We start from the raw sequence: 20,097 nt of genomic DNA, 5'->3' as shown, positions 1-20,097 counted from the left end.
ATTCATCAAAATTGATGTTGTTCCCTTCAACATACTCCCCATCGACTGCAACACTCTTCTGCCAGCGCTTGATCCGATTTTCGAAGCATTTTTTATATTTATTATATTATGATTTTTCCATAATCTCATATCGGAAGCTGGAATGCGTTCCACGGAGCGGTTTCTTGTGTCGATCGAATAGGAAAAAGTCACAGGGAGCCAAATCAGTTATTCACCCACAAATCTGGTCTTTTTCGGTGAATTGCTTCACTCAATCGTCTCATAATGCCCAAATAATACTCCTTGTTGACGGTCTGGTCTTGTGAAAGATATTCATGATACACAACACTCTTGCAATCAATGAAAACTGTGAGCAACGTCTTCTTTTTCGACTGAAAACGACGTCACCACTCACGGCCACTTCTGAAACGTTCGTGCCACTGATAAACGACTGCTTTCTTCACTCTTCTAACATTTGGAATGTCGTCTTACCATTGAAACTGTTTTTAACGCAAAATTTAATGCAAACTCGTTGTTGCCAATTCAATTCCATTTTGAAAATTGTAAAAATCGTTTTAGTTTTTCCAGTGCTAGAAAGTTTTGCTCATAAAACTACTCCCGGAACTGTTTAAAAAATCGTTCGGGAAATTTTCCATTAAACTGCTTCAAAAACTCCGATAAACGCAGTCATCCCCATGCATAGACAGTTCCTTGAAGTTTTTGTATGGTTATGTCATATTCGTGTAAAACCTTATTGCGTACAAGAAGGCAGATAAAAATTACACAGAAATAGATTTTACTAGATTTTTAGTTTGCAAGCTTTTTTAGTGTCGGAAAACTACTATCGAACTCTAAAAAAACAAAGCTCTCGAGCATTTATGACAACGGTTTCAAAAACTACTCGACTGTGAGATTTCAACCAAAAGCTTAAATTATTCGCGAAAAGGCACACGGTCTAAAACTACAATCGCATTTGTTTATATGTTTTGTTGGCAACACGGAAACATCGTGAGACAATGTGAACATATGCGAGAGAGCCAAATGAGAGACATAAAACGCGCGAAAGGAATTGAGCGAGCCACGTGGTCGACCGAAAATCCTAACGCGACCAACGGTTCTTAGGCCTACAATCTGTCTTCAAATTAATTAAATAGAGGTCTAATCTAGTTATAGTTTTACGTTTCACTATCAAATAGTAGTCGATCCAAATAACAATATTATTTGAAAAGAAACATTGAAGAGATTATTGGACGCGACATTTAGCAGGATGTGAGAAAACTGCTGCAAAACAGCGCCTACCAAGTTTTTTTTATCGATCATTTTGTTTTGTCGTCGTCGCTTGATGTCGAACCAGAGATGCCGGGTCGAATGCTTAAATGTTTGCAGATTGCAAAAATTCTCCAAAGATGTATTACACTTTGTAGATTCAGCGAATCCAACAAAAAACGCACGAATCATTTTCAAACGTCTGCTACTTACGTTAACTGTCTGTAAATGTCTTTGGTCTTCAAAATATCTGCAAAAACACTCGGAAATCTAAAACAATCTGCAGCCCTTATAATCAATATGTAGATTTATAGACAAATCTGCAAACCAGGCGCCTCTGTGCCTGTCTGCTGTCAGACCGTTTGTTTGAAACCAAATTCAGCCTAGAGAGTGAGCACGAGCACGTGTTAATTTTCGTGAGTGTTTTACGAGAAAGAAAGCATACTTTCTCGGTGGCTTTCGATTTGACAGTTTGGCTTCGAGCGAAAACGACATCAGTTTCATCAACATTGTTCGAAGATGTAACATTTGTTCTCAAACAAAAATAACATTTGAAGCATGTCATCTTGATAAATTTCGACACCGGTTCGTGTTTAATTGGTTTTGTTCTTTCTAGAAAAAAAGTAGTGGTCTGTCACAAAAAAATCCTCAAAAATAAATTAATCGCTTCTACTAGGCCATCGAGATCCAGTCAACGGACGAACCCCGTCCGCCCTAGTGAAGTCTTTCGTTCTTCAGATAGTGCTCACGTTGCAGGTTGCACATATCTTCGGCGCCGGCTTGCTTCAGACAGTCCACGATCGGTCGACCGCTGTCCACCGCCATCGTTAAACCCTTCTTGACGGCTTCCGTTGTCATGGTCTGGAGTTTGGTGGCCATTCCCAGTGCAGCACAAACCCGTATGAATGCCGTGGTGCCACCAGAACCTGACAAAAAAAACATGATTATCGGCAAACAGCAGTAGTCATCAGATCCTAGATCCTTACCGTAGGTTCCGAATTCACCGCTTTGGTAGTCGAATGGCAACAGATAGTGATACTGTGGCCAGTAGCTCTTTGTCACGATGAAAACCATGTTGGAATCGCTCTGCTTGTGGTTTTTATCCAAACCCCAGACGAAGTGAGCCGAGTTGATCAACCAGGAAACATTCAGCACCAGCAGATATCGGAGCGAGAAAGCCACGAAGATTGCCGCCTGCACGGTATCACCCCAGTACTCGAGCGGGGCGTTGATCGGCAACAGCACAAACATCACCGGATAGAGAATCCAGTAGAAGCGCTTCTGGAACATTACGATCCCGTCCTCCTCCAGATCGCTCATGTCAATGTTCTGCAGCAGCTTCTCCTGGCGGGGACTCAACTTACGAATGTTGGCAAACACTTGCGCGTGCAGAAAGTCCTTGTCGCTGTAGTACGGATCGTCCGCGTTGCGGAACTGTTCATGGTGCAGTCGGTGCATGCGAACCCAGTCGTAGATGGAACCCTGACCGATGAAAATCCATTATAAAATTTGAAAGAAAATGAAAATTTTAGCATCCTACCTGTCCGGCCATAGTTTGAAACAGCATCAGGGTAAACCGTAGGAATGTGGATGCCTGGTAGGCTTTGTGTGCCCATAGTCTATGGGCACCTGCCGTAACGCCTAGTATTCCACATAAGGTTAGGAATGATGCTGTAAAATACAAACACACATAAAGTAAAAACCCGGAATCAACTACAACGGAAATACGACTTACTGAAAACGAACGTGATCGCTGAGGTGTGCGAAAATAGGACAAAAATTCCGTACACTCCGAGAATGTTCAGGTGGATGTAGAACAGCACCGACGGCCAGCTGGCCTCCCTTTTGGTATCCCGTGATGAACTGACTGATGACGTCTTCCCGTCCGTTGGCGTTGGTGAGCTGCTGGCCGCATCGTTGCTTCCCGCCGTCATCGTTTGGGAACCGTTGAGGTTCGCATTGTTCTCGGACCCAATGTTTGGGGACGCCTCAGCCGTTGACATTGCTCCGATCCCCGGTGCCGGTGCGATTCGATCTGTTGGAAAAGACAACGAAAAAACAATGTCATATTTTCGGAATTTCATGGGCTGTCAGACTGGAACTGGTTTCTCCTGAACTATGCTTTCGCGTTAAATGTCGACCTTGACGGTTTTGTTACCGGTGGTTATCCATTGTCCCCGTGCAATTATCGCCTAGCGGCTTCTTCGACATGTCGTTACGCAGGGCCACATGGTGAACCGGTTATTCGGTTCGTCGTCAACAACACACAGATATGGAGGAAGGTGATTGCATTTTTGCATTCAAAGTTGTTGTTTTTGTTGTTGTTGTTGTTCGTGGGCGGAACGAGCGATAGGCGATTTCTCTGGGAAAATATATCGTATAAAATCGCTAAGCAAACCGGCTGTAAACAATTGCTCGGTTGTGAGATTGCATTTGTTTAGATTACAACGTTCTCGAATGACACTGCAACTTCCGAACAGCGCACACGCCGCAATCTAGTGAGCTTCGACAATTGAAATACACGATCAACGCTAATTAATACTTTGACACTGCTTACCGGGCTATCGATTTCGGCCTGGCGACACGAAGGGTTGCGCCGGATATCGACAGGCTTGAAAAGTTTTCTGACCCTAAGAGGTTACGTTCATTATCAATCGTTTGCCATCCCCCCATTTTCAATGCGATTGACCGGATCAGATCGAGAGAAGATGGTTGGTCCGATAAATTAATTACGTTTATGCGATAATTCGTTTGCAACCCAGCAGTAACCCGATGATCGACGCTAGTGAGGACTAAGTGTTAATTATAAAATTAATTCGTGATAGTTGTTCACTCAATGGAAACTGTACAGACCCGATAAACTAGCGTCCGTAGGTGCTGCACTCGGTAAACAAAGGCGTGCTTTCGAAGCGCTTCTAATACACAACAACACATTTTTCTATTATATAATTTCATAATACTGTTCGGCTGTTGAAAGTTCTTCCAGTTCGTCTCGAAACAGCAGTAGAATGTAGCAGTACTGAAAAAAAGTTAGTCGTAGAATGAAAAACAAACGACATTGAATTGTGTTCGGTTCCCACATTATTGACTACAACACTTCAGAAGAGGTCAATCTCGTATTCGTTCAAAACTGTCAATGTACGTGAGGTTAGTTACATTGACCGATCATTATAGCACATCAAATTAACATATCGGTGCATTATATTGTATATTCATGTTCTGTTAACCCCAGAAAGTACCGACACCGACACCGATCTATTACTATTTGGACGCTAAAAACCTGATGATTAAGAATTGCTACTGAATCTCGGCAGGAAAAATTGCCGAAATTCGCACAGCCTAGAGCTCGGCAAAATGTTTAATTACTAAGAATCTCAGCAGTCCGAGAATTGGTAACTGTCAATTATTACCATGGCCTCGGTAAAAGCGTTCGGTATTGAACCATGAATTGCCGAGTCATCTATACTAGAGCGTGTAAAAGATTTTACTTTATTGTTGTTTGAAATAATTAACACAAAATATGTGTTTGGAAAAGGAGATGTTTTATTAATACTAATTTTAATTCAGAATTCAAGAAAGAAAATCAAATTTACGAATGAAAACACTTGTTTTAGTGTTCCTCTACACACTTAAACCCGATTCTCCTGTTCGGTAAAGTAAAATGCCGAAACAGATCGGAAGCTCACAATTTTGCCAATTCCTCGGTAATTAATATTATGTTTTCCGAGATTCGTTTGGTAGATTTACTGAAGTTTGTGAAAAGTGCATCTGTTTGCGCAAACTTGGCAAAATTTTGTGCTGAACTCATCGCTGTTTAGCAAATGCGTTTGCCGAAACCTCAAAATAGGTGTTGAGTTTTGCCGAAATTCGCAAGACAACTGTCATTTACGTTTTACATTTCTGCTGGGCACTACGCAGTTAGTTCCTGACGAAATATTTCGGAGAAAATTACCGGTGGTCATTGGAAAAAAGGGAATTATTCCAAAAGGGGAATGTAAGATGTATTCATTATGTGTAATAACTACAAATTATTGTTGATTATATATAGAAAGCTTCCTTCCAGATCCTGCTTTCTTTGTCGGAAAGGCATTATAGGTTATGTCGAAGAACTTCGATGGCGTGTCAACCAACAAATGCGAACATTCAGCGTTTAGTTCAGATTGTATATTTTACAATTGTGCGTCTTCTAAACATATGTAATGTAATGTATATTTTATGTATGTTACAACCGAATGTAAACATTGTCACTCATTTCGGTTCTGTTTAACGAGTTGTTGGTTAAAATGGGAAAACTGTGTTTTATTGAAAATTGTCGGAGAAAATCTCCAGTCGTATCGTTATTTAAATTTCCGAAGCATACAGAGTGAAATAAAGTTTTACACAATAAGTATAGTCTTGGTAATGCGTATCATTTCGTTCTTCTTTCGGTACTTGATACCTTGACAAAGCAGCTTGTTCGATGCAAGCTGTTAAGAATAAAGAGACAAAATATTTGTCGAGAGAGGATGAATTTTTCAATAAATCTTTCACAACAATGTTTGCTCATTTCTTCCATATATTCGCTAACCATAGATTTTGATTCTTTCACACTCTGACTTTTCGTAGTACAGAACGTCGGAAATCTACTCTGTTAGCACTTGGAATTTCGAGCTTTCCGAGGTTCTTTATTGCACTAGAAAGTAATCGTAGGTACCTTACGCGAAATGTACATTGTAACTTCCAATTAACTGCTATAATGAATATCTGCTGTAATCTGTCCTCTCGCGATTAATTTAAATACACGAGAGATCATGCCGATTAGTTCGAAACAAACAGAATATTTAGTGTAACATAAAATCTCAATATATACAAATGAGCTAACGAATCGAAAGGGCTCTCACGGTTTGACATTTTCATTATAAATATGATGATGGGAACTCAGCAGTGCAACCAGTTTATCATCATAGTTGCTAGTTTCATGGAGGACCGTGAATGTGCGCCAAAAAAAGATCGTGACTGTCATGGCTGGAAATTCGTTTGTGGTAACATTGCGATGAAAAAAAGGTTACTATTACACTACAAATTTTTTTATACACATATGACAGCTGAATACTGGAACTAGAGCTGAGCTCTGGACCTGAACCAACCGGAATGATGCACTTGCTTTACTTCCTGCTCAGTCAACTGCGCAGGCTAAAAGGATGATAAATTGATAATCATATTTTAGATGGCATGTATCAAAAATTATGTTGATGCGTTACGTCACGACAAAAAGTAACAGGTAGTTGTAAAAATATCATTATATTTTCCATATTTGCAATACAAACAGTGCTGAGTTCGGTACTGATTATGTGCCGAACGTACTCAAAGTGACCGCAGCGGTAATTCCAAAGTAACAAACTGTTATCAACTTCCAGTTCGCACGGTCACACCGAACCACGAATATTTGAACATACGCTACGCTTCTACCGCAAATGTCAAGCGACAGCGCTCATTCATGATGTATTTCCCGGAGAGAATCACGGGGAATCGTCCGCTGCTTTTCGGTTTGACCGAATTTCAAGCAGTCTCGTCTTTTATCTTTCCGCGCAGTATCACTTTAGCACCTGTTTCCAAATTGATGCCAATGTTTTTTTTCTCGGATGCACGGGTGCGGAATCGGAATCGGCGAGGTGCGGTCGGTAACATATCATCGTCTCGGGCGAAGGCTAGGGTATTTCGTTCTTTCAAGGTCCGGTCCGGCGGCTGAGCTAAGCTGAACTGAGCTAATCAAAACCGAACGAAGCGTTCAAACGATGATCGCATCGATATTTATTTCAATTGACGATTGGATCGTTAGCCTGTAATTGAGTTGAAATTTACTACCCTGCCTGGTTTAACCTCGCCAACCAACAACCATTTCCGATCTGAAAGATACCGAAAAACTCGTGCAATCGAGAAGAAGGATCATGGGAAAAGACACCATCAAACACGCTCTGGTGAACACAGTTTTGCATGGATTCGTCAGTGTTACCACACAAATTTTCACAAATTTGACCTAGTGCAAAAAATAAAATCAGCTGTACAAGTATGTAACATATTATAAAACTTTGAAATTGCCAATTTTTCGGTCAGCCAGCGACGAAGTTTAATTTCAGTTGGTGTGCAACATCACTTTATTTTATAGCAGCTATATCAAGCACTTGATCGAAGCAACCAGCGATAAAACAGAATGTGCAAACCTTGTCTCTTACATACTAATTTCCTACTAGTCGTAATTCGGCACAATTCTACGAGTATTTGTTTGCTCTCCAGTGATCAGAAAACTCTACGAGCAGCAGTTAATTAGAATGCTTTAATAGCGTGTAAATCTGATGAATGCGAGATCGAATTAATCAGCATCAGCAATTCGTTCGTGTTGGTATCGGACTGCACGTGTCAGAACCACGCTTCCGCGGAAGCACTCGAAACAGCATCGACGCAATTGCATTTCTCGTGAATCCCCGAGTTGAGCTGAGGCTGAGGCTGGGAAGTCGAGGAAGGTACTGAGAAGCTGGGCCAACAAACTACCTCTATCTTTCAGGGTCACCGTTGGTTGACTTGTTGATGCAGGTCCGTTGTCGACTCGGACGCCGTTGCACCCGGGAATGGTCGATGCACTTTGCCATAATCCTTTCACTTTTGTCCGATTCAGTTCCTTTTGGTTCTTCTTCCTCGTGCTTGGTTTGGGTTTGGGTGATTATTCCGGAAAAAAATGGGCTCGCTCGAAGGTTTTTTTTTGGTTTGCGACCGGAATGGGCGGCATCGTCATCGTTCAGTTACCGTAACCAGAACAGTAAGTTTTGAAGTCGTTCCCAAGTCAATGAATTTATTCGATTCTGGTAAGGACTTCTTATTATTTTCTTTAGGCGCAGAAATGGAATGCCGGTATAAGAATATACGAATGGGTGTTGTGGTCGCTCTGGTGTAGGCACGCTTCAAATCCCACCAGAAGTTTCTTTTTTTTTACATAAAACAAGGACGAAAATGAAGCATCTTTCATTTTCGTTGGAATGTTACCAAAAAAATATTAACTTGAGTGATAACTAACGCTCGTATCCGTACTGTATTTTACAGTATTGTACTGTATTTTTGAGCTAAATACTGCGTACTGTTTTATACCCTCAAATGTACTGTATTTTAATTTGTACTGTATTTCTACACTGAAATGTATCGTATTTTTCACACTAAAAATAATACTAAATTTTGAATCTTTGACGCATCGAATTTCGATATGTGGCAGTACGTAGCGAATGTGAATGAGAACACAACAACACACACAACAATTTTTTCATGAATAATTCTTGTTCAGAGCGCGTCACAACAATTTAGCAAAATTTTGATGATTAAAAATAAGAAAAAAAGAAAATATACTCTAAATCAAAATGCGAATACAACTGTGTTATGAAAACCGCAAAAAAAAACGCTATCGCAGAGACGAGACTCGAACCCGTAGCTAGCTGCTATCTGAGGAAATCGTTTTGCCAATTGAGCTACCCTGCATATGAAACACACGTAAAAACCCGATCAACACATCGTATCTAAATTATTTCTCTTTTTGATACTTGTTAGAAAATTTTGATATTTGAACTACTAACGAGACCAGACTTGTTTCATCACTTGCTATGAAAACACCTTTTTTATTATAAACTTGTTACGGCTTGTTGATCGGGAACAGACTAATTGAGGGACGAAACAACTGGCGGACGAAACAACTGGCGGAGAGGTTGCTGTAGAGAAATGACTACAATTGAACACCGTGGTACCCGAGCTAAACATGCTCGGTTCTTTTGTTCAGTTAGACTGTTTTTTCGTGTGTTTCACATGCAGGATAGTTTAATTGGCAAAACGATTTACCCGGATTTAGCTAGCTACGTGTTCGAGTCCCAACTCTGCGGTGTCTTTTTCGCGATTTCCATTACATAGTTGTATTCGCATGTCATTTTTTCAATCTGTTTTCCACGTAAGATACTGACAAAATTTATTTGTTTTTCTTTTTTATTCACTATTTTTAGAAAAATGCGTACGGTAAAATGTACTATATTTTTAAAGTCGATGTACTGTATTTTCTTGATTTTTATTATCTATTCATGGCACACTTTATTTGAAATGATAACAATGCAATTAATCTCGCGCTCCACCAAGTGGTGAGTGCGGTCATTTCAGAAAATACTGGGAACGAACCAAATTTTTTTTTAATTTTAATAGGCACATACATGTCTTTATAATTTATCTTTAATGTTACTGTGATGTCCCTCGTGAATCGCAAGAGTGATCCATATTGATATATAATATATTTGATCATGCGGGTGACAATTTTATGTATTCTGTTTAGCTATTTTAGCTCTGAATTCAACCTCACAAATATCACTTTAAGCTCTTTTGCTAGTTGGAGACAAGGTATGCTTTAACTATTTTCTTCTGATCGGAATGGCATACTTTTTATTAGTTCATTGTTAAAAATCAAAGAAAATCGTCGATAAATTAAATCTATTGTCTATTAAATCAATGGAAACAATTAATTACTCCAGGGAGTAATTCAAAAAATTGTATTCTTTCTTTTATAATTTATTACAACGAAACATTTCAAGAATGTTTTGTCAAGTTTTGAAGTCAATCGAAGTAGAAATCTTGGGCCTGTGCGCCAAGCTCTTGCTTCTTCGTATAATGAGATAGCCATAGATAAAGGTCCAGAGTTTCGTTTCAATAGGCTTGAAAATTTCTCAGAAAATTCTTCAAATGTTTTACTACATGAAAATATAAAGAAAATAATAAATGATTTTTCAAAAGTGTTAGACCCTACCCGCCCCTTAAGTGACACACTCGAGATGGTCGGGTATCGGGTATTTTACCCGAAACCCGACCCGTACCCGTACCCGACGGGTTTTTGGTCGGGTACGGGTAAAAATTTTTATTTTCGATCGGGTACGGGTCGGGTACGGGTAAAAAAAATTTACTGCTTACTCGGGTACGGGTCGGGTCGGGTAAAAAATTTACTACTCACTCGGGTACGGGTCGGGTACGGGTAAATTTTTTTTTCTGATCGATTACCCGACTTTTACTTCACATAAATATGTTTACACGTTGACGAGAATTTTTTATTGCAAAACAGTTGTTCCGAAAAATAAACAATTTGATTCAAGGGGTTTTGACATTCGCGCCTAGAACCAGACCTAAAAACTGGCATCTTTTTCCAGAAAAAAACATTTCTTTTCTCCATTTAAAAAAAAACGATCAATCATAGTTACGCGAAAAGTTATGTGACTATTTTCCACCCTACTTTTTTATAACATATTTAATAAGACACACTGCCTTAGCTCTAAGATGTTGCGGTCAGACCATACTTTTCACGTAGGTTTTAATGAACTGCCATTTTAAAGCTGTTTAATGCACAATCCAGTAAACATTACTTGATTAATATATAAAATGTAGTGTAGTACTCATATCACATTCAGATACCAGAAAACTGTTATTTCAAATATTGGTTGGAGATTTTCAAAATTTACATATAAATCATTAGGATTCTAACCATAAAAACATGAACATTTATTTCAGAAAATCTGCATAGAAGTTCTTCTTATTCTTCACTTCTGGGTGGTGTCACCTCACTTGAAATGACACCGATTGATGGCACAGCAAGTTGAGCTATATTACCAGTTCGATGTCAACATTTCATGAGGGCACATAAACCAATGATCTCCTTAATTTTCACGTGTACCTACAAAGTATTCGTGTAGAATGAAAGATAATATCTCCATGTTTCCAACTTTTCCAAATATGTAACGAACGTTTTTGTATAATAACGCAGATATAGTCGAAAGAGAAAGTAAACAAAGAAAATCTGTCAATTGTTATTAGGCCCTTTTGAAATGTTGACGTCGAGTTAATTTACGTTTCTTTTCACTGAAAAGCTCGATGCATGACAGTCGCAAAAGTACGGGTGAAAATCTTTTCACGCGAAATGCTTAAATTTTCACCGTGTTCACTCGTTGAGGGTTCCAAGGGAGGTGGAACAGAAGTTCAATGGCTGTAAAAACCACCAGCTCCCGTTAACATCGTTGGTGTGGGTTTGTGAGGCTTACAAAACGGGCATATTTGACAGATTAATTTATATTAAAATCATAATTCATTTTGCTTTGTAGTAAAAAAATGTAACCAAAAAAAATTTCTCACAAATGTTCAAACTACTTACACTTGAAGGACTCACAGTTCAACATTTTCAAAATTGAATTTTTCACACCGGGAATACACGTGAATTATTTGATGTTTGGTCAATTCACGTAAACGAACCGATGATACTCTATTAATTTTAGGGGATGTTCGTGATTTTTCAAGTGATTCAAATGTGAATTTTTATTTGTGTGTCAAGATAATGAGCACGCTTACTTGTGGTTCTAAAGAATTGGATCAAAAGTCGCACTGTTTCGTAAAAACCATACCTACCCAAAATTGAATACAACGGGTATTACGACATTTTGGATAAATATGCTTCTCGAAAAATTTGAGTAGATATTACTCCCTTTTGTTGACATTTGTAAATGAGTATAAAGTACCAAAGACATAGGAAATCTATTCATGCTTCACAGTGTATTTATATGTTTAAATGTAAACAAGCATTTTAATGTATTTTACTTACAAACTAGAGCCTGATACGCTCTATCTAGCTCGCTATCTAAAACACTTTATTTTTTCCATCCTGAATTTTAGTAAACTTTTTACTACTCATTCGGGTCGGGTACGGGTACAGGTAATTTTTAATCGGGTACGGGTCGGGTACGGGTAAAATTTTTTATTTTTTATCGGGTACGGGTCGGGTACGGGTAATTTTTTTTTTATTATTGATCGGGTACGGGTAATTTTTTAAATTTTTAATCGGGTACGGGTCGGGTACGGGTAATTTTTTTTGCTGATCACTCGGGTACGGGTCGGGTTCGGGTATAAGAATTTCTATACCCGACCATCTCTATGACACACCACTAAAATTCATAAAAAGTGCACTTTTTTCAAAATTAGATGAAGTCAATCTTCTTCCAATTTAAAGCGCAAAAAGTGAATCGAAACCATTTCCTTTTACCCGATTTGGAGTTGAAATTAAATGATTTTGATATTCTTATGTTAGACGTCTTACTTATCATAATTGAAATCACAAAATTTCTATTGAATACACTATGATGAACTATGATTTATGATTGCCCGGTTTCAAAAATCGGATCTAGAAACGGCAATGAAAAACGACGTGTTCTAGCATTCCTGAATTTGTTTAGAATATTCCGATAATGAAAACGCACTGAACTGCAAGAAGTTTTTTTTCACTCAAATGTTTGAAAACTCAACGCTTACTCTAATGTATATGAATAAATGCGAGAGAACTCATGGCCTAAGTAAATTTTACTCAAATCCATACTCAAATTTTGACATATTGTTCCACACGCTCTTTGAACATAACTCATGGTTTGAGTTGCGATTACTCAAATTCATAAACTGGAACAATATGTCAAAATTTGAGTATGGATTTGAGTAAAATAAACTCGTGGCCATGAGTTCCCTCGCATTTATTCATACATTAGAGTAAGCGTTGAGTTTTTAAACATTTGAGTGAAAAAAAAACTTCTTGCAGTTCAGTGCGTATTCATTCTCGGAATATTCTTATCGAATTCTGGAATGCAAAAACACGTCGTTTTCGTCCCGGGTTGGCGGTTCAATGCATAGGACGCTGGTCTTACAAGCCAGTTGTCGTATGTTCGAGCCCCGGCCTGGAAGGATTCTTAGTGTCAGTCGGATCCATAGTACTAGTCATGCAATGATTCTGTACACTAAGAATCGGCTGCGAAGTCTGTTGAAACAGAAGGGCCAAATTCCACAAAAGGAATGTAATGCCAGGACTTTGCTTTGTCACTCAATTTTGAGTTATGTTCAATGAGAGTGCAGTTTATGAATTTGAGTAACTGCAACTCCAAGCCATGAGTTATGTAGAAAAAAGCGTCGCGAAAATACCATGGTTACACTACAACGCCGGAAGAAAATAAACAAGTTCATAAGTTCTGAGCAGAAGATTGTTCGGTTCAATTGCTTCTAACGCGAATTGAAACGTATCACACTAATTAACTACTAGGTTAGTCGAATATAATAAGTTACTTCTACATCAAAATTCAAATGTCGCGGAATGTGATGCAAAATCGTTCGTTATTTGTCATAGTTACGGCACCTTTAGCGACTTGACGTTTACTGTTTCGGTTCAATTAGTCATTGAACACGGCTGACGGTGAACCGAGTTCATCGAGGGGTCCCACCTGAAGGGTACATGGAAAATCATTGACCATTCTATCTTGAGTTTTGTTTAGTAGTAAAAAAAATACAAGCGTATCGTTTACCAGTTCTAAATTTGACAGCTAAACTGTTCGAATAAATAAAATGGAAACGGATACGTCTCGAGGTTCCGAACATGCTCTAAAAAGCATTGTGGTAAAAATTCAAAATTATTTCATAATTTTTTCATAAATCACGGTACACGACCGAACGACCGCGAGACTGCAGGAAGGATTGTTCGGAAATCTTTCAAAATTAGCATACGCACGTTTGTCACCGGCGAAGCACGAGATGGGATTCCGGTTTTAAATTTCTAAATTTATTCATGCTGATTCGCAGAACAGTCAAATGAATAAGGCATTATTTTTTTCTATTTTTGGGTAGAACTTACTGTTGCTTACCTTATGGTTCAGCGATATCCGTGTCTTGAATGGATCCTGATCGGAAGGTGCGCCGATCGACGTTACCAGAGTCGACAGGGGCGTCGATTTAATCGCTGCTAATTGATGGCTTGTGAGATACCTGAGATGCTGCGGTGAGAGAGAAGATCCGGACCGAGTTTCAGCCACTCTCACCAATTCATATGTTCTAACAGATAAAACAAACCGTCACATGCAATTTTTGTCTTATCGCGAGTAGTTTTTCGTTTTTTCCACTAAACTTTCAACTAAACGCGAATTCTATCAAAGACAAATAACAATCACAAAGTGGTACTCGACGATGTCCATCCGGTACCGTCGCGGGATCTGTTCTCGGAGTTTGAAGTTCTCGCAGTGCTCGACCAACTGGGCGGCTGTTGGTTCAGGGCGGGATGACGACCGTTCGACGCGAATGTTCAAGTGCGAATAAGCAACCGATAAGACGTCCCAGGTATCGAAGCGACAGCCGTCATCTCCACTTCTCTCCGTCTCCCTCCTTTCACTTCTCCTACTGTTCGGTTGCTGACGTTGTTGTTGTTGTTGTTGTTGCTGCTTCGGATGGCGTTGCGCCAGCCCAGGCCAGGTGAATTACATACAAATCGAAATTCAAAACGAACGGCAATCATGACTGGAAGTTAGGAATTTATACCGGCTAAGTGACAAACAGTCCGTAAATGAAAAACCGGGATCAGACGGGTCGTACAAAGTAGAATAATTATTTCACGGGTTGAACTTTTCCTATAGCCCAAATGGATCGAAAGTTGATTGTTGAGAACCTCGCAACGTTTTATTCAAGTCCTAGTATGATTACGTGATTACATCCGAGTTCGAAGAAAAACCCTTTTGTCATCTGCGCCACTCGAACACTACAGAGCAAATAAAACACTATCTCGTCAATTCGTGAGAAATCCAAACATTAACTCAATCAGAATCCAAGCTGTGGAAACCGGAACTGAATCTTCTGCAGTGTGATGTCTCTTTTAGGGTAACGGAGGTACCGTTTGCCACACTAATATATTTATTTTATCGTGAATACGCCTTACTTTACTATAGGGCACCTTTTCAAAATTTACCCTCTGAGAAAGTGATGAGTTTCTGATCGTGAATATTGTTGTTGTTGTGTCTAATCTAACAACATAATTTTTGCTTCATGCCATCGAAAATATGATCATCAATGTATGATAACATACGAATAAAGCCGGTGTTTATTATCGTAGATAATTTCACAATTTGACCCTTCTGAATGTCAGAAATAAATCCCGCACAGCATTTTTAAAGTTTTTTTCAGATAAATCTGCACATCAGAAATGAAATGATCGACATCAACATTCTATACCAACCGTTTAGATCGCCCATTTGTGAAAAATCTACAGACGAAATCACGTGAAAAGAAAGCTTCTAATCAAATTTGGTTCAGTATGCAATCAATCGGAACTATGAGCAACTCTGCTGCGGGGCGTTCACAGAGCCAGTTTCGCTTCAAACAAGAGCGATTGCGTCTTCCAGCTGCTGGTCGTTTGCGAAAAGTGAACAACGACTGGAAACATTACACTGGATCAACCCTTCTAATGACTCCAAATGTTATCTGAAGAACTATTAGAATTACTTGTCTGTTGAAATATGCTAATCGGAAGTGAATATAATCTGTTTAGTGAAAGTTTACAGTATGATAAATTTTAATAAGAAAATTTTCGAATTTTTTCTCGGCTTCGTCAATTTCTTCAACATTTATCATATGGTTGAGTGATAAGTTTTTGATCGTGAATATCTCTTGTTCTATTTAACGTTTCAACATAATTTTTGCTCTTAGTCAGCGGAGATAAGATCAACAGTTTGGAATATAATTTACAGTTGTACGACATGACTACAAATAACTCGAAATTAAAGTTATTTAATATATTTTATAAGTAAAGAAGATAAAAGTTTGATGCTATATTCATTGCGTAGTTGGCTCGTTTAGCTCAGACCAGGTCGTGAATTTATTTCTAGAGTTCAGTTCTAATTAGGTTTTAGAATCCAGATTTTTTTCCTAAATCCAGCTCTAAAATTCAATACCACGTCCAGAATCCAGAGCCAGAATCGAGTTCCAGAAAACTCTGGAACTGGAACCGAATTACAGAACATGATTCTAGAACCAGAATTCTGAAACTGAGTTCTGAACCACGGACCAAAATTCAGGACCGGAATTCGGATCCAGAGTTCTGTAGTAATTCCAGAATTCGCAGTTCTTGAATGCATTCCGAAATCTAGGTTCATAATTCTGTTCCAGAATGCTGGTCTAGAGTTTAATTCCTAAATTCAGTTTTAGAAATTTAATTGATTCAGGATTCTGAAGATTTTTGAACTTTATTCCGGATCAAGACTCTAGAACTGAGTTTCGAAGCGGCATTCTGTATCCGAATTAGAATACTAAATCCTGGACCGGAATATGGCATCAAAATTGAGTTTCAGTATTCGGTTCAAAATTCAGCTCCAGAATTCCAGGTCCAGAGTTTTTCAGATTCAGATTCAGATTCTTTAACATCAATGAAACTGAACCACCCATTTTATTCGTATTCACATCATTCGGCTATGTGTCTAACATTACCCATCCGCCTTTTATTTTTTGTTTGTAATCAAAATGAAGTACATATTCATACCTAATTTGTTGAAGAATGGAATAATCTTTAAAATTCCGAGACACGATGTACTTCATTTTGATCACATCCTAAAATATGTTTTGTTGCAGAGTGACCAAAATACCTCCGTTACCCTTAGCTAGAAGCTTTTCGAGCCGACAACATTTACGGACCATTGGCTTATACTGAAACTATTTTTTTATCACACAAGGAGATCCGATTACTTTTCAGGATTCTTCCCCTTTCTGTAGATAGTAGAACCGCGTACGTTTCAGACGAACTTTGACAGATCAAGTGAGAAGGACAAAGCTGATTGGACTGATTCATGAGAAGCTCTTTGGATCGTCTAGAAAATTGGTGTGAAACTCTCTATCTCGTTTATTAACTTGGCACGTGATGATGCAATGCAAAAAACCTTGTGGAGCACACATAAGTTGGATCTCAGCTGTTCAAATCTCGGTAGCTGATTTTATTATCGTGAATACGACTTACTTTACTATAGAACACATTTTCAAAATTTACCCTCTGAGAGAGTGATGAGTTTTTGATCGTGAATATATCTTATTGTATCTAACGTATCAACATAATTTTTGTTATATGTCATCAGAAATATGATCATCAATTTTCAGTTGTATGACATAATCACAAATTATTCAAAATTAAAGTTTTTTTTTTGATATTTGGTATTAACGAGTATTGAAGATGAAAACTCATGACCTAATTTTAAAAGATCATAGCTCAGAGATCTCTAGAAGTATTTATATAATCTAACTATCAATAAATTCGAAAATGTGCAACTTAAACATGTATTGAAACAACATTAAAGGGTTTCAATTGTAAACTATTGAAAAATTTGTCATATTTGACCCATGTTAGAATCAACCAATCAGAACACGTTCTGAGGAAGATATTGAAATATCAGCTGTTGTATGATTGTTTCGGTATAAAAGATGAACATTGAACTTATTCTCATAATTTTCTGTGTAACGATAGTCGAAGCAAGGCATACGGGTAACTTAGTAACTTTGAAGATCTCACGCGTTTGGAATGAAGTGCAGAATTGTGCCGAAGAACTGTCGCATCAGGACGCACAGCAAAACCGCACCAACGACTTGCTAATCCTATTGGAATGAAGCGACCAACAGAATGATGGTAAGGAACTTCATTGGGAGAACACACTTTAACCACGATTGGCGTTTCCGGTGAACAGCAGCGGAAGTCGTCAGAGCTTCATAGGAGCGCTGCGTTTGAAAACACCGCTGCTCAGTTAAGATATCCGGAATTTGAGTCGGAATTCATTGTGAGTTCCAATTCCGCCTCGAATCGATTGTTTCATCTTATTAGGAATCCAATTGAAAATCACAATGAATTCCGAATCAAATTTCGCACGAGTTTATCGAGTGTACACGCCAAGAGCCATCTCAGGTCTGTCTAGATGCAGATCCCATGGGTCATGGCAATTCAAGGCACTTTTCAGTCTCATTTGAATTTTTAACCATTTCTTATCATATGCATCGGATTTTTTAGAATGGAAGTTGACATAAGTTTGCGCCATCACTAACGAAATTCAATTACGATGGGCAACGCTCACACGCAATGTGAAAACAAAACTATTGATGTGAAACACATCTTTCAACTAGTATGAGTGTCTTTTCGAATCAACGACAAAACCTTTGAACTTGCCTTTATATGGAGCCGGGACAGGGATGCCAAGTATTAATAATAAAAATCTGTATATTCCGAAATTAAGACTGACAAAACCTGGTTAAAGATAAACTTAACATAGAGTGGTCTGCGATTTCTTATGTGTCATATGAATAGGACCCCTCGATAAGCTTGGTTCACTGTCAGTTTCAGTCTTTTCAAGCAAAAACTACAAGCGTCTGATTGCTTAGATGCGTCGTAACTATGGCAATGATTGTTTATGTTTGAAACAATACCAAGATAGAGTCTGAACGCTATTGAGCAGTTTTGTTTCATATCCAGTGATTCTTAAAATAAGAAAGTAAAAACTACTTTGAAATATTGTTAAGAATTTGAGAATTTTACTTTTTTTCGGTTTTTAACGATATCAAACTAACTAGAGATTATGAGAGGAGAAAGAATATGAAATTATAGAGCCATTATGGGTACTCCCAAGGAAGAGCAAGGATGCGAAGATAAAGTGCGGAAAAGTGAGACGTGACAAGAGTCATTTAAGTAAGGAGGAGGCTTCTCGTATCTAAACTTTTACCTTCTACCAGAAGAGTCGAACTTAGGCATCTTAGCGATACGAATCATCCGAGTCTCTGATATGTCAGAAAGTACAGGCAAAGGTCGTTTGCCATTTACTATCCGAACTGGCAAAAGTAAAGTTACATGCAGTGTTGGAGATTGCCGAAAATTTTACAGAAGCTATATGCTATATTGCTCTCTATATTGTATACAACATTTTCAATCCGTTAGAAGATGCTACAAGAACTCGAGTCATTCAATGCATGAACCACGAGAGAATTTTTCTACATTTCTTCGCTCCACTTCATACTCTGAGTATTTCACGGTCCTTGAAAAAATATACAGTCTGATAATGATAGTTGCTGTGTGGAATTTCCCAAGAGAGGATTGCAAGTTGACAATTATCGCAGAAAATCGAATCTATGGTTCAACTTGATGTTTCTCATACTAGGTTGCAATATTTCAAAACCATTGTGTGGAGCATTCACATTCATTTTCATAGAGTTAGAATAAGCGGCAATAGTAAAATGATTCTATCGCAATTATCAACTGTCTGTATAGAATCGGATCGCGAAACGAGAATAAGCGACCGGTTGTTGCTTCAGAGAGGATCCCCACAGCAGCGTCCTAACCTTTGATTTTCAGAAATGTCATCGAGAGAAATTCGCTCTCGAACTGGTGTCGATTCTATGTTAAATGAGCCATGCCGGGTGTTTGTTGTTGCGATGATATTAGTCTCTCTTTGATGGCACTGATTCAATCATGTGAAGAGTGAAGAGTGAGCGTTATTTGATACGATAAAAGCCATCCTTGGTTACATGAAGTAATCACATTTTGCCCATGACGGCTTCTCACAAAATGTGTTTCATTGTGTTGATATTTTCTCATCTCTATATAGCTCGTAGAAAAATTCTGCGGAATTTTCTGAATGATTCATTGGGTTTTGTTATGTATTTTTTCTGACTGAGAAACTGCTGAAAATTACAATGCTTGGAATAGCATTCCACCATTTGATCATCGAATAGCTCGACTTTGAAGGCTTACATCATAAATGACCGTGCTCGGTAGTTCGGCTGTTCAAAGCTCTTCAAAAGATGGAAAAATTACCGAATGAAGTCTAGTGTGCAGAAAAAAATGGGACTATTAATACATTATTATCCAACATGCTTCTTACCCTTGAAGCCCTAGAAACTGTTTTCTCCGCTTTTCAGCCGGGGAATCGGGAAGTTTTTATGAATGTTACACCTTTCACACACACTAAGAATTAAATTGAATGTTCGGTACCGAAAATGTTTGGT

At 38.5% G+C, this 20,097-nt stretch overlaps 1 protein-coding gene across 2 annotated transcripts; it reads right to left on the bottom strand.

The window, feature by feature from the left end:
* Positions 1-1,831: 1,831 nt before the first annotated feature.
* On the bottom strand, positions 1,832-14,556 carry LOC131431930 (acyl-CoA Delta-9 desaturase-like). Of its 2 annotated transcripts, none has more exons than XM_058597902.1 (5): positions 13,950-14,556; positions 2,981-3,280; positions 2,786-2,916; positions 2,232-2,727; positions 1,832-2,171 (listed from the first exon to the last, which is right to left on the bottom strand). In XM_058597902.1, the coding sequence occupies exons 2-5, from the start codon at positions 3,246-3,248 to the stop codon at positions 1,960-1,962; spliced, it is 1,107 nt and encodes a 368-aa protein (XP_058453885.1). In that variant the 5' UTR covers positions 3,249-3,280; positions 13,950-14,556; the 3' UTR covers positions 1,832-1,959. The 2 variants fall into 2 exon arrangements, with proteins under 2 accessions (XP_058453885.1, XP_058453892.1); XM_058597909.1 differs by lacking the exon at positions 13,950-14,556 and adding an exon at positions 3,404-3,424.
* Between the last annotated feature and the right edge of the window lie 5,541 nt (positions 14,557-20,097).

Source organism: Malaya genurostris, chromosome 1, assembly GCF_030247185.1.
Source record: "Malaya genurostris strain Urasoe2022 chromosome 1, Malgen_1.1, whole genome shotgun sequence".
Classification (NCBI taxonomy): Eukaryota; Metazoa; Arthropoda; class Insecta; order Diptera; family Culicidae; genus Malaya; species Malaya genurostris.
Note: the sequence above shows the minus strand (reverse complement) of the source record. Positions and strands in the feature narration are given on the sequence as shown.